The sequence below is a fragment of the Etheostoma cragini genome, chromosome 12 (assembly GCF_013103735.1).
Source record: "Etheostoma cragini isolate CJK2018 chromosome 12, CSU_Ecrag_1.0, whole genome shotgun sequence".
NCBI lineage: Eukaryota > Metazoa > Chordata > Actinopteri > Perciformes > Percidae > Etheostoma > Etheostoma cragini.
The window spans coordinates 14,307,505-14,323,571 of NC_048418.1; the positions used below are offsets into that span (position 1 = coordinate 14,307,505).

Here is a 16,067-nt window from a genome sequence, read left to right on the forward strand (position 1 = left end):
AAACCTGAGCTCATGACCTGCACTCTTTCAGTGTTAGGTGACACAAAGATATAATCTGCCTTTTTGAAAAACCTCTACCCTCAATACCAAGTGGAGCCACAGTCTAGTGGGTAGTGGGAAAGGGAGCTCAGAGGACTTTGTCAATGCCTAGTTAGCTTCGACATTGATACTTACAGACTGGGAAAGAACAGTGCTGAGGGAGCACAAACTAGCCACACGCCGATGAGCTCATGCCAGGACTATGCAAGCAGAAGGCCACAGGAGCCATGGAAATATTTGGACATCTATTTTGTTCCCCTGCTTGTCTGTAGTGCAATCCAGTGCATCATCTTTTGTGGTTGAGAGACACGTTTTCAAGTGGCCAGAGGCAGAACCTTAAAAGGTCGGGACTAGCTTTATTTTATTGTGTGACTGCATTTTCGCCACTCAGCAGGAGCAAATTGTGACTGCAACCCCCACACCGCAGATTCTTCTCCATTAATTCTTCATCCGTGTCATGTCGTCTATCACTGCTCGAGCACTGATTTATGCGCATTGGTCCAGTACAGTGCGGCAAAAGTAACTGCATTTTTTTCAGTCAGACAGAAATTGTCACTGCTAGTATGATGAAGCAGTGTTTTATGATCTGCCTGTGGAAACATAAGAAAATATTATGCAATTGCTTTTGCTTTAACATGAGCACACAGCTACAGGCAGACAGCTTACTGAGCACACAGAGGTAAATCTTTCATTTGGATTATATTTCATTTCTTAAGAGGGTCAAGTCTTGACTTTTAACTAACATGAATTACAGCACCCCCATTCAGCATTCAGCAGTATATAGATGATTAATAAAAGGTTTATAACAGTGTAATGTAGTTGTAAACTGATATGAGGATATTTTTAACTCACAAAGTTGGTCTACATTGGTCCAAACTGAAATATCTCAACAGATAGTACAAACAACGGTGCTCAGAGGATGAATCCTACTCACTTTGGGGATCACTTGACTTTAACTGAAGTGTCCCAATGAGGTTGACATTTGTGGTTTTAAGTGGAATCACCAGCTATGGAATTAGAACTAATGGAATGTGCACATTCATTCCATCGTTCATTCGTTCCATGAATCAATCAAGTGATAAATACTTAAAAAAGGTTACAGAGCATGCTTTTTGCATTTTTCTGTCATATCTATAATTGTTCTAATGTTGGATTATCATGTTTAACGTGGCCAATACTTAAATTAATGAGGTAAACGTATTTTAAACAAATCTCTATGAACTAAAACTATGATTTCCAACTGTTCTGAACACTCCAGTTTCAACACCAAAGGGGTAAGCCAGCCTCATATGGCACCATTTTTTTGCTACCTAGCACTCACCTGTATTAGCATTCCATTGGCTGCCATTCATTTTGGCGCCACTTTGACAGCAAATAACTTTACATCTGAAGCGTTTAAAGCTTTATAGGCCTTTGATTCATGTAGTTACTAATGGAAAATGACAAGTAAACTATGCACAATCATGCAACTAATCGTAATTAAATATTTAAATTGATGGACACCCCTAATTATTATAGGTTAAGCTACCCAGCAGTAGATCAATAATCCAATTAGCCCCACCTTAACCAGCAGACATATGTTTTAAGTGTGACTTTTGAATGCAGGACTAGTACCGGTGTGTATTTCTACACCGTAGTATTGATACTTTTACTTAAGTAAATTATCTGAGTACTTCTTCCACCCCTGATCTGATGTCCTTATATCTCCACACAACTACAAAATTGTGTTATAAATTATTTATTAAGGTGTGTATAGTGCTTTATAAATGCTACAAAGGTCAACAGGTCAAAAAAAGTGCTACTGTGAATCTCACTGAAGCCAACCAAATGAAGATGTCACCTCTTTGAACCTGTAAGGAAGATAGAGAAAAATCTTCATTCCACATACACAAGCTGATAGGACGACAAAGTCTATCCTTTGGGGAAGAGGGTAGAGAAGTCACGGGGGAGTGCTCTCAAAGACACTCAGCTGACCGGGCTTTAAGTACACAGCTCCGGGATTCCCTCCTCTTCCTTCCCAGTATTGTCTCACATCCTGCAGGGCTCTGCTCTCCTCTCCTCTCCGGCCATCGCTGCCACAATAGCATCAGCGGGCACCGGGCACTGAGGGGTGACCAGAGGGACACCAGCAGTCAGCCTGACAGGATGTGACACACTTCTCTTAACAATACTGAGTACAAAAGAAGCGGATGACACGACATGACAGCTTAGCGTGGTACTTCAGGCCTTAATGGCTGGCTGAGTGGCATCTTCACACCCGGCCATCACACTCAGCAGCCAAAATGGCCAATGATGGTAACACGGAAAAGACTTGCTAGAAGGTTTTGTAACACAGGAGGTCGCACACTTGAAAAAAATGATGCAATACAGTGATAAAATGATGAGAACCTCATGCTTAGTGCTGGAAAGTAGCTAAGTACTGTACAGTTATTCTAGTGCAGTAATTTAATTCAATTTTGAGGTTGTACTTTACCGGAGTGTCTCTATTACATTCAAGTCCACTACAATTCAGTGTTGCAAATATTCTAGCTACTTTCTACTTGACTGTACTTGATTTGACTGCTATAGTTAGAGTACTTTTACTGTTGTTTATTAAAGTATGTGTTGCTGCTAGTACTTCTTCCGCAAAGCTTGTGGTGATTTGTAGCTATAAGGAGAATAACTGCAACATATTTGACATAAAGGCAAAGCCGTCCCTAAGATAAACAGCATTGTCATAACTAATTTCGCAGCAAAGGCATTTATTTGTCATCGTATTTGTCAGCAGTAAGTCTGATAAAACATTCAACAAACAAGTATTGATATCCTCTTTCCCAAGCAACTTTTTGGTCTCAATAAAGGAGCAAAAGAGCTGAATGTCTGGCGGTTGTTGACGGTGAGCAGCAGCTTTCTCAATATTAATAATAATATTACCGATGGCACCACTGAAAGAGAGGGATTAGTGCTCATACTGCTGAATGAGAAGTCACCGCTTGGCTGGTATACATGCGGGATTTTACTTGACTTTTCTTTAAACACAGCAAATGTGAAGCCAAAAATCTTTTTCATTTAAGAGCAATTAAGTGGATCCCAGAATCACTGGCTCCAGCACGCCGCCGAGGCTTTTTTTCTCTCCTGGTTTTATTACCCATTTCCTCTCCCTTGCGCCAGCAGAAGGAATGCTCACTTTTCTCTCACAAAGCCACATTTCCAACGCCAGAATCACACAGGGACCACCATGATTAAGTGCAAGCCAGTGCTTCCCTAAACATGTGAGACATTATAGACCCCCCTCCCTCTACTCCTCAAAACACTGGAGAAGTGTTGTGTTCCAACATTTATGTGAAGTAATTAAAAACATCCACCAGTAATTTAATAGTTCTCACCAAGTAGAGACATAAAGTCTACTCAGTTTTTTCACTCTGTATAAATAACCTGGTATGCAGTGAGTACACAGACAGACGATTTGCTGCTTCTTTTTTTCATCCTGCTTTTTGCAACATTTTGCAAGAAGCCCTGTTCTGTGTCGCTTTGACCCGAGATGAGGTTGTGCAGTTACAAGCAACACATTGACTTTTAAATTCCTGTTCCAGATAGTTTGATCCATACATCAAACGCTGACAGCAGATTCCAATCAAAGCTTTCCTATTGAGACTGTCATACAGCGAGTCTTAAAGTCTAACATCAGTGAGCATGACAATTACCTCAAGCGCTCGCTGCTGCAACGTATCCGAATGTGGAGGGCTCTGGGAAGTGCATGTCAATAGCCCAGAGAGCCGGCAGTGCAACAAACATGTGGTTCCAATCTGTCTCTTTTCTCACAGCGAGAGAGAAGGCCATTTATTTATCTCACTGTAAATACTGCACTTAACACACAACACTCAGACGCACTGTTTTCCAAACCCCCCAAAAAACTGTCCATGTGGGTAATTAACTTAAGCAAACAGTGTTATTGTTACAGATTTTCTTTGAATAATACACATAGAAAATACAAAGGAGTAACTCATTCTCTGCCACCATTGTAATTTGTTGTTTAAATTCTATGCAATATTTAGATCAAACCCTAAGATGAGTTTAACCAGTACTGTCCTACACTGTCAGATTTGTTTCTACCAAATCGTCTGGTAGTTATCTAGGATATTTGTTAGACAGTAATCCGGTGGGTAGCATTGAAGACCCTGGGGAAGGCAAACAAGAAATCTAATTTAACTGATGAAAGACTAATGACTGTTGGCCAATTTTCTTGTTTTGAGTTACTTGGATTTCTCTATCAGTTCATGGATTGAGGATCAGAGGAAAAACACTTAAAGCTGAACTAATCGACATGTTTGTATTAATAAATAACTATGTGTAATGTGAATGGGTTCAATCACTGAGATGAAGCCAGAGAGAAGAAGCTCCTGACATTGCAGATCCCAACAGCTGTGCAGAACTTTTCCAGCATCTTTCAGATCAACGTTTTGGTTTTATGCCCCCCCCCCCCCCCCATGCTGCAGCAGGCAGCTGATAAACAGCCGAAAGACAGTTAGCAACTAGTTGGTGAATATGGTTGAGCATTAGGCAGCTTGTGTGTCTGATTTTTATCATTTATTTTTGGGATGTTGACTTTGAGTAATATTAATGATACTTAATCACCTAAACTCTCGCATCTTTGCCATCTTTACACAAAGTACCACAATGGTAACTTGGTATATGTTGTGCCATCCTTTACATTTTTGTAGTTGTGTGTGATTTAATATCCTCCCATTCATGTCTAAAGACTATATGAGCGCTCCTCTCTGTTAAAGTCCAAATGTAAGTTATGACAAGGACTTAAAGATTGGTAACAAATGTTTCTCAGGTCTGGTTAAGAAAAAAGAAAAAGAAATGTCTATGTTCCATTGAACAGTAATTGTTTTTTTTGCAGAGAAGTCATTCAATAAAAAATAAAAAAAATACCTTTGAAAGAAATGTTTCTCAGGAAGATAGACACATTCTCCCTGGCCATAAAGAAGACAAAGCTTTTTACAGTATCAACAGACGCAAGGCGTGACCTTTTGGTCCTTTAGGGCAAAAGGTGAGCGCTCTGGGAGCAGAGGCCTGGTTCCAGCAGTCTGCCGGCAGACGAGACGTATGTCCTTCTCACCACATTCCTTTCCATCTTAGATCACTGAACAGCTCTCTGTGGCTTTCTGCCTTCAGTCCCTTCCAACCCAAAGCAATATAATTCTTTATTTTCGCCCGGACGGCACCTTGTAAAGAAACTAAAATAAACCGGGTGGTACATGTGTAATAAGCTCAGTGAGCTTCCAGTGAGGCTTCAGCTGGTGCTTTTGTGCAGGTGCACAAGTTTAAAATTCAGATTAGTGTGATAGGGCTGGAGGTTAAATAGTCAGAGAAGGATTTCCTACTTCCATTCAAATGAGATTCTCAAAAAAAAAAAGAGTAGTCATCATGAAAAAAGGTTTAGAGAAGTCTGCTCTGGAAATACATGTGGGAAATGAGCCTGTGTAACCTGGGGCTGTCTCCTTTATATTTAGGGATGACTGTGCTGCTGTGTGAACTGGCTGCAACACAAGCCACTTCGGATTTCATATTCATGACTTGCGAGAGGAGTGGAGGGAAATAAACAAAACAAGCAAGCAAAGGGGAGTATAGCTGATGGAAGCAAGGCCCATATACTAACTGTCACATCCAGAAAGTCAAATCTCATTATGATCAGACTGAGGAAGAGCGAGGTCATCCTCCGCAGCAAACACTGACTCATCTCACACCCACACACAAACTCATATAAGAAATATTGTTTGCACTCAGAAACCAAATAGCTTAATAGTAAAAATGCTGCCTTAATTAACTAGCAACGTGCACAACCTGTATAGCACTATGAGGACAAACAGGGACACCAGCTAAGAGCCTTTGGACCCGTAGCCCACTAGAAGCCAGGCGGTAGTTCCCTACAGCAAACCACAAAACGCGTCACTTTTCTAAGGAATAATGACAGCATGCACAAATGGAGCCTGGAAGCAGCCTGCCTTTTCACACAAGCCATGTCCTCTAAACAGAAGCCCCTTCACAGAGCCCTGCCAAGGACTTACATGGGTATAGAGTGCCCTCTAGGGGACAATGCTTTGAGCTGATTGGGCAGAAGTGGTCAAGAATACCAGTGCAACCAAAGACAGATCAAAGGTCACCCTATGCAAATGATGCATATAAGTAAAAACAATGACTTTTGATATGCAAATTCTGCACAAATTCACAATTTAATCTTGTTTTCTTTGTTTGTATTTTGCTTTTCTCATGCAAATGTATAATTTATATTCATATAAAGTAAAACATACTGAGACAAGAAGCCTTTGTGGTTCAATTCATCTTCATGCAAGTCAGCGGTCTTCAGATTAAACACAGTATGTGACCCTAATAAAAATCATCACCAACCCTAAGCCCTTGCCACGCTGCAGTGAGTTACAGAGCAGAGTCAACGCTGCCAACAGAAGCGTGCTCGGCCCAGCCCTGAGACGAGTCAGGCTCTGCTGCAGCCAGGAGATATACGGCCAGAAGGTCACACAGGTCGAATGTGGAAGCCACCACAATTCACCAATTTGAGATGTCACACACAGTCTTCAAGCCTTGAATGCTTTTGAGGATAGAGTTTAAATTTGCTTACAAAACGGGACTAGCGGGATTTTAAATTCCATCATAAAGGGTATTTACAATACCAATGGCACAAGATCTGGGTAGAAGTATGTCAATCGAATAATTTGGCTGATGGCACATCATCGTTTCGTGGCTGGAGCATCAACTACTCTTTCCAAAATAAGTTGAGTCTGGTGCCAGTGAATAATGGTAATGTAAATTGCCAAAAATTGGCAAAATACACCATTAACCATCCCTCACAGAGCAGCTTTTCTCCCAGACCATTGCTGGAACAAAGAATTTGGTCTTGCTCGATTTGCCTGCAAAATAGGGTTTAATCTAAATTCAAAGATGCTTCACCAACTTAATGTTTAGCAATACACAATTAAACAGATGAACAAACTGAGTGTACTAAAGACAGATTACACCATCTGCAGTGAATTCCCTTTAAATGCCCATTTGTTTAATTAAACTGTGAATAATCAAACCGCTGAAAGCAACACGAGGTCACGGTCTCAGAAGGAACAGTGGCTTCGCCTCCCACTGCCACACCAAACACTGCAGTGTTCACCGACTGAAACAAGAATTAGTGCACAACATAAAAGTTCTGATTGACTATAAATCATTAAGAAACATGCAAGTACATCAAATAAATATTAAAGTGATGTTTCAATTACATTATTCTAATGAGCACGGGTCACATATCAAATATCTGCAGTGTGGTGTCACCCAGCAGTTTCATTAACCTGGTGCTCATTACCGGGCAGGGACAGAGAGAGCTTACTCACAACATAATGACTCGAGCATCCACTAGTCATCGTGTTAGCTGAGGCCCTCTAGTGGGAGAACTGGCACATGTTGGTGCAGCTGGAGAGTCAAATAAACTTCAACCTTGACGTTTGTTGTTTTTGCAGACAGTGATTTTAATTTCAGAAAATCACAAGTTCATACACCTGCCATAGAAGTTAAATGCAAGGGTTTCAGAACAGAACAGGCTTCAACGTCTGTTACATGTCAAAGAGCTGTAGAACAGAAACATATTGGTATTGTGTCAAATACAGATATATATATATATATTTATAAAAAAAAAAGTCTTGCTTATGTTGTGACACTACTTTAAGACTACAGCCACAGCTCAATATTTAGCAAACGGCATGATATTTTAATGAACCTGCTAAATTTGACTACAAACTCATAAATGTGGCTTCACTTTGATTAAGTTTTAGTTACAGAACATGCCGTCATACACACATCTTGTCGTTTACTTCAGTGATCAGGAATTTGAACTTAAACTACTGGGACTCTGGTATAGCCTCTGTGTGGCATCATGCTTCCCTCTTCGAGCCCACTCAAGCTGGAACATTTCAAACATAAAAGTAACTGTCAAAGTAAGTTTATTAAAGGCAAAAAACTGTGGTCTTGTAGTCTTAACTATCTATTCAGTGCTTGACTGCAGGGACATTTTCTTTTTGAATGAGCAATTGAATAAGAAAGTCCAATCTTGGTCTTGTAGAGAACATTGTGTATGACTGAAGTGAGCCTCTTGATGGATTTACACGATATTTCTAAGAGTAGGTTTAAGACAGAGGGTCAAAACAATCCATTACGATTAAGTGCTGTAGGTTTGTCCTTCTGGCGGTTGCGGAAGCTTCATATTTTCTTTGGACATCATTAGACGTCTTAACTCTTGAAGAACAATTTTAATGCTATAAGAATTCTGCCATTTTGCTAAAACTGGTATGCTACGTGAATCCACCTGTGTAACAAGACAAAACAAAAACACTGTATCAGTCATTGTGACAGGACAGCTGACAGTGAATTATCACAGAGCACCACAAAACTACAACTCCAAACCATTTCTGAGTTCAACAAATGATAAGACAGCAACACACACATTACCATGTCAGATTTGTGATGACACTTACCAACCCGTTTGAATTGTTTACCCCATTCATGCTAATTTTTGTTACAAATCTAACAGTTGGGGATGCCTCTGGGTATCTAGATCCACATTCCACTTTCAGACTGTATATCCTGTTCTCATAATTGGTCTGAAAAAAAATCAAGAAAATAGAAAAACACATTGGTTACAGTATCTATAACACACACACACACACACACACATATATATATATATTGGTTACCGTATCTATAACACACACGTACTGGTTACAGTATCTCTAACACACATATGTATTGGTTACAGTATCTATAACACACACACACACACACACACAAAGTTTGCTCTCCTTACTCTTGCTGGTCCAATGATCATGCCTGTCCACCGTGTGAGGGTCATGTCTTCGTCATCCTCGAGGCCCCAGCTGACTGTGCCATCGCCTTCGCCCTTTTGCCCCTCTTCAAGCTCCTCCAACAAGCGAAAATTACGTGGAACTTTAACTCCTAAAATAACAAAAATAAAATTAGAATTACACATTTGAAGAATGTCTGTCTGATACTCACATTTTCAACTGCTGAGAAATTCCACAAAAAGACTAAAACCAACAATGAATTAGGGCTGTAATCTCCCAGTCGACTAGTCGACTTCCTGGTCGATACGTTCGAGAGCATCCCTGTTGCACAGGTAACAGTCTGTCTTCTTTTTTGTTGGATTAGCCCAACCCACTGGGGACAGACTGAAGAAAGAACTAGAAAGCCTTGTTTTAGTGGTTTGCTGAATATTTATTTAATTGTGAGTGTTTAATTTACAGTCAGTCCTCCTCAAACATGTCGAAGACATCGCCAGTGTGGCAGCATTTTACAAAAAAAGATAACGGGAAAAGGTTGAATGCAACGTTTGCAAGCAACAGTTAGCATATCGCAGCTCAACTTCAGACATGGCATATCACCTAAAAACGGTAAGATAACTTTTCTGCGTTAGGTTGTCCTGTCTGTTTGGAGTAAGCTATATGAACATATCAGAATTGGCATATTTCATAGTCTAATAATCGTTTTATAACTACCGGCGAACCCAGCCGCCACTACGGTAGCGTTCCCCAGACACACCCACACCCCGCTGGATGTTAAGCCTCTAACACCCAAACGCAAAAATAATATCACGGAAGGAACTGTCAACTTTATTGCTCAGGATATGAGGCCCATTGCTGTTGTGGAGGGCTGAGGTTATAAGAACTCGTTAATATAGAGCGCCAGAACGCCACACCGCACCTCCTCCGTGTGAGGACACGCACAGCGCGCTGATGCAGCGTTGTCAGAGCCGACAGACGAGTGGCATTTCAGTGCAAAAATAATTAGGTCAAAAACGTTTAATATACTGCAAATAGCCTACAAGGACAAGTACTGCGGGACAGTACAGTTCATTAATCTAATGTTTTTTACTTCTGTTTTTTTAACAGAGCTGAAACGATTAGTCGATCGGCAGACTTAATTAACAAGAAAATTTGTCAACGACTGTCTGGTTCCTGCTTCTCAGATGTGAGAAATGTTCTGCTTTTATCTTTGTATATTAAATATCTTTCCAATTCAGACTTTTAGTCAGACAAAACAGATTTAAACAATTTTAAGAAAATTGTGAGAAATGTAGTTATTTTTTTTACAATTCACAAAAATCAATAAAGAAAAATAATCCTCTTAACTGCAACATCCTTATCAAATCGTTTCGTTACTGTGCTCCCACTGTGCATCCTTTAATAAAACCAAATTCACACACATTCATCTTTCTAATCCTAGAGAAGTAAATCATCCAAATGAAGAAGAGAACTAAACCTGTGCAAGATGTGCCTGGTAGATACAAGAACCATAATACCTGCTGTGGAGCTGCATCTAATTTGACACCTTGTTCACAAGACATTTATTATTATTATTATTATCCAATACGTCTGACGCTGCTGAACCTTGAAGCGTTTTAAAAACCTGCGGTCTTGATCGTTGTTTGGAAACAGTCATGAGATTTGGAGCGCATGAGCACATACAGCCGATTTTTCATGAATGATTTGGGGTTACCTTATGACCGACTTAACAGCGTACAGAACTTGATAATATCACCAATGAAAAAGCAGTCATAGGGCTGAGGGATATAGAGAAAATCAAATATCACTATATTCTTGAGCAAATACCTTGATGTCAATACTGCAACGACTATGTATGGTTGACTATGCTTTAACAAAAAGCTATTTACACATCACGTATTTTCTAATGCAGCTTGTAAAACCAGGAAAAGACACTTACCATATTACAATATTACGATATATCCAAAATCTAAGAAAACGTCTTGTCTCATACTGAAATATCAATACAACATCAATATATTGTCCAGCCCTACCCTATCAGCCGAAAAGCGTTCAGGTACTGGGAAAATGTTCTTAGAAGACGGTTCAGACGTTGGCATTAAACACACAGCTGTGTAAAGGACTGACCGCTTACAGCCCATCGCTGGAGGGGTGGTGGAGGTTGAGGGCCAGCATTAGTAACACTATTGCTTTTTATAAATCATCAATCGTTCACAGAAGGGGAAGTAAAAAAAAAAGGCCCCGTGACTGAGGCAGAGGACACAGGGCAAACATTTCAATTTTCCCTTCCGTCTTTGAACCATTTTCTCCTCTTTCAATCTCAGACAAAATTCATCACAAATCAACAGATTATGTTGACTCCATCATATCATTCTCCTTTGCATCATGGTTTGGGCTTGTTGCAGTTAAGCACAAGAATCGCCTGAATCAAACTGTAAAATGGTCGAGTAAGCTGACTGGGGAGTCCCCGCTGCAGCCCACATCCCTGTATGCTGAACAACTACAGCAGATAGCTGTGGCCATCTTAGGAGACAGCCTACACCCTCTGAATAGGGAATTCCAGTACCGACCTTCTGGACGGAGGCTAAAAGTCCCCGGGGTGCAGAACTACAAGATTCAAAAACAGTTTCATCCGAGCGGCAATCACTCTATTAAACAAACGGCAGAGAAGAAATACTTGCAGAAAACGCACAAGCACTTTGGTCATGTCATGTTTTCTATTCTTTTTATCCATGTTTTACTGTCTCTATTACATTTTTAATGTTTGGTTTGTTGTATGTTATGTGGTGGTGTGCAAAGTTTTAAGGATGTCCTTCCTCTTAGACTGTAAACCTAGTTTACCCACGGGTACCAATAAAGTAACCTGATCAGAGAACCCTGTAATTAAATACTATCTCTGTTGTAAACTTTTCCTGCTACAGCTCTCCGACCGTGGTCAGAAACCACCTGGGAGACACTTTGTTATTCCCACTGTGTCCTTTTAGAGTCCATACTCGCTCCGAAGCTAATCATGTCCCTCCCTCACTCCAGTATCCATATACTCCTCATGCATACACACACGCCGGCCCTGATATTCTCTTATACGCTACAACAAGGCAGACACCAGCACACAAGCATAAACCTCGGGCCACTATGTAGACTACGGCAAAAGCTCTGCGTGGAAGCATAAGTCTGCCTTTGGCAAGCACAGCAGAAGTGTCCTAAACGGAGTAACAATAGTGTTATCCACCACGGGGGCAATGATAACCCAGCCGGTGCTGTCACTATTTTAAGGGTTTATAAGCAACCTGTTTCTTACAGATTGTCATGTTACAGACAGATATTGGAAGTTAAAATAGGAAGTTGAAGTGGACTCTGACAGCTGAAGGTCTTAGCAGTCTCCTTGAAGATCCCAGCTGAGCTCCAATAACTCGTGACACAGTTAGAAAACAGGAACAAGCTAATAAATGATAACATTTTCACTTAGAGGATGTCTGTAAAACACTATTTCTCATCCTTCTATTGATTCTGAGCCTCAGTCAGTCACTTCCTCTTTACTGTGGTTACTCAGTCTCTCTACCGTAGCTCCATGCCCTAAGATCTCACAATGCTTTGTGTTGCTAACTCTTGCCAATTTATTGTTCATCTAACATGACAAAAGGTAGGCCAAGGCGAGAACGTTAGCCTACACATTTGTATAAAAAAATACACATTTGAACAGTGCTTTCAGCCTTCAAGTAGTATTAATTTGGTACTTTTCAAGTTACATAGCTCATTTTCTCATTTATGGAATACTTGTTTAAACTAAAAAAGGTCCAAAACCAGTGACAAGTTTCCTATAGCCCAAAAATGACAGCATCAAATCATTCAACATTTCCAGTAAAGTTAATTTTGCTTGTTTTCAAACTCTAAAAATTTCCACTTAGTACATGGTCTTGGTCACATCTAGACTTGGAGGTGGTATAAACATTTTCAAACCGGTTTGTTATCAAGCCAAATACCTGACCACACAGGTTTACTGAATTTTACCACTAGGTGCCGCACTTGTCTCAGCCACTCCCCAGTGGACAGGTGAGGCGGACACATGGTGGTAATGCGCCTCCAAGTAACGACTTCTTAGCAGCAGAAAGCTCCGTGCTTGAGAATGCTCAGGAAAATGTTTGTTAGCTTGCATGGACGCTACCACACTACTTGATCAATAAAAGAGATAACTTAAGCTACTGACAAGCTATGTGATTGGAAAAACAACAACGTTGTTTAAAAACAGTTCAACTTGTAACACTCCTGTCCACCCTTTAATTTGCCAAGGTGGAATAGTGACAATCCAGTTCAACCGGTTAGCATCCAATCAAACCGGTTTAGCCCCGTAAACTGGATGAAGGCCCAACTCTAGTCACATCTCTTTAATAACCACATTTAAAGAATCCTTATTTAATATGTATTAATAAATACCTATTAAATATGGTATACAGTATAAAGCCAAGTAATTGCACATTAAGGAAAATAATACCTTAGTTTGAGTAACTGATCTAGTGTGTAGGGCTTTGTAGAGGCCACTACTATCCTGCATGATAAAACACAGAATAAAGAATAAATCAGTATGGTTTTGAACAGCCTTAGTTTGTGCCTCTCATGTATATTTATTACTGTATAGTTTTATTCCCCTCCTCCTGTGGTTGTCATAGCTTTTCCGGTTCTTTGGGTGCTTAGTAGTGTTATTGCAATGCCAAACAATACTGTTGTTCCTACAATTCTGAAACATACGTCACATACATTTTGTGGGGAGAGAGTATTACATTCAATTTCAACAATAATTAGGGTGCAAGTTTGCAGAAGGCGTGCGTGGGATATTCCCCTTTCTGGTCTACATATCCCATGCCTCTGCTGATTAACATTTATCCCCAGTTGGGACAAGATGTATACCCCCTCAAAGTGATCAATGCTACTTCACCAAGACAACATTATATACCTCAAATAGAAGTTATATTAAACTAAGTAAAGCACTGTAACGTGAACAGTCTACAGTGCGATTGAACAATACAATCCGATGCCAGTTGCTGGTTGTATTAAGACGCTACAGAGGTCCGGGATGCTGGCTACCAGCGGCAGATGTTTAGCTGCCATTAGGTGACTGTGAGCCGGGTACAGGCACCACCAGACCACAGTCCTTTCAGGGGCCATGTAGTGGAGTCCGGCCAGAAAAACTTAGCATCATTAGGCCATGAAAGTTAAGTTTAGGCACCAAAACAACTAGATAAGTTGAGGAAAAAAATTGTCGCTTGTAATAAGACATTCCCGAGGAATGAACAAGCGTCTCCTGGGTAAAAGTATTTTGTTTCTGCCGCAAAGTGAATTCTGCTCTATGACTTGAAAGCGCTGTATTTTTCATTGAATACTGGAAGTATAAATTTAAGTGTTTGGCATGCCTGGCTGAGTGGTTCTATATCTACTGTGTTCCAAGGGGGATTTAAATACCTCATGTTTTCAAACATCCCCCTTTGCTTTTTTCACAAATAATAATAATAATAATAATAATAATAATAATAATAATACACCAGAGGCACATATTTGGTCTAATCTAAATGTAATTTGTGAAACAATTTACTCTAAAATCTAAATGACAAGAGCAACTGTTTTGCGGGGTACCCATGCCAGTCATTTAAACTACGTTAACTATGAAATAAATCAGCAGGTCGCGCCAAATTCCCCTAAGGTAGTTTCTATTTTGACGTTACTTCCCGTTTCTTCAATTTTTAAATTGCAGTCCCGTGGTGTTTAGCTAAACAGACGAATAACAAACTGACGTTACGTTGAACCATATAAAAAAAAACACAAATATGAGTTAGTTTTCCTGAAATTGTTAGTTTATATGTAAGCATGACAACCACGCTGTCTGCGGTGCGTTTAAGAAAGCATGGGCTCCGACTACATGCTGAAAAAAGCGTGCCAACAATGGCGTAACGTTGTACTTCTGGTTGGTTTATCCACCACCTAAAAATGACAACAATCTACTTTATATAAAGACACGGCGTTATTTTTTCTGCATCTATCCCTGTGATTAACCCGTTGAGAACAACGGTAGCAAGTTTAGTGCTGGTCAGGGTCCCTTAATTACGTTAACATTACCGTGATGGTTGTGGTGTTGCAGTGAGGTGTGTCACCGAGAAGTTACCAAATCCCCACATAATGTGTCACAACATTTTTTGCAGCTTAATGTCTATTAAGCCACACAAATGAGTTGTGCCTGGATAATCAATACAATTATATTACCGTAACGAGTCTTCCGATCAAATAAACAACGGCATCAATACTCGCTGCCTCGCGGTGTTAGAAAATTCTAGTAAATTAATTTGAGCTAAGCTAGTTATTGTTTACAATCCTTATCTGTATTATTAACGTTTGTACCCCATTAAACTCTTACATCCCATTATATTAGCCATGGGATTTTCTCTGTGACGCATTAAGTCAATACTTGGAATACTGACGCTTATTTCAGAAACATTTGAGCTCTTATAGCTAGCTAACTCGGTGCATGCTATGCGCTCATTTAAGCTAGCTAGCTAGGTTAGCAAATGCCGTTCCATTAGATAGATGGCTCCCGTGAAGATCATTGCTTTACCGAGAGGAGCTATTAACAATAAATTAAAACTCGGAGCAATTTTTAATCATCTGTGATTGAGTAAGTTGCTACGTTTGGTGGCTGGGATGACTGAGCGCCCGCTGCTTCGCCCATACTTTGTGTCGGTGTAGATTGCAGATTTGAAGGAAGACAAACCTGAGGAGGCCGCCATCTTCTTCAGCCGAGTCCAGAAGCAGACACAACTGTGACATCACAGACGAACCGACAGCTAAGCTACATCTCTCACCGGCAGATCACGGTACTTCAAGCTGCTGGTTCACATTTATGGAAGGCCATTTCCGCCAATTCATTACAATGACTAATAAGTATCTCTAAAATAATAATTAAGTATATTTTAAGAAAGCTTTTCATTAGTTTAAGAAACCAGTAGTCATTATTTTGAGATACTAAGTCATTTTGAGATACTAAGCCATTATTTTGACACTTTTTTTGAATAACCAAGTCAGAATGTTTCTCATGACTAACACTATGATTTACGAAGAAGTACAAAACAGTACGAGTCCACACTCCAAAAGAATAAATTCCATTAGCTCAACCGTAGCCAATTACATCGTTGCCCACGGTTGGAG

The 16,067-nt window shown here is 40.1% G+C and overlaps 1 protein-coding gene across 2 annotated transcripts; it reads right to left on the reverse strand.

Annotated features, from left to right (window-relative positions):
- Positions 1-7,534: 7,534 nt before the first annotated feature.
- ube2v2 (ubiquitin-conjugating enzyme E2 variant 2) lies at positions 7,535-15,883 on the reverse strand. 2 transcript variants are annotated; one of them, XM_034888449.1, is made up of 4 exons: positions 15,634-15,883; positions 8,885-9,033; positions 8,556-8,681; positions 7,535-8,386 (listed from the first exon to the last, which is right to left on the reverse strand). In XM_034888449.1, exons 1-4 carry the CDS (start codon positions 15,647-15,649, stop codon positions 8,240-8,242), a joined length of 438 nt encoding a protein of 145 aa, XP_034744340.1. In that variant the 5' UTR covers positions 15,650-15,883; the 3' UTR covers positions 7,535-8,239. The 2 variants fall into 2 exon arrangements, with proteins under 2 accessions (XP_034744340.1, XP_034744341.1); XM_034888450.1 differs by lacking the exon at positions 15,634-15,883 and adding an exon at positions 15,550-15,569.
- Between the last annotated feature and the right edge of the window lie 184 nt (positions 15,884-16,067).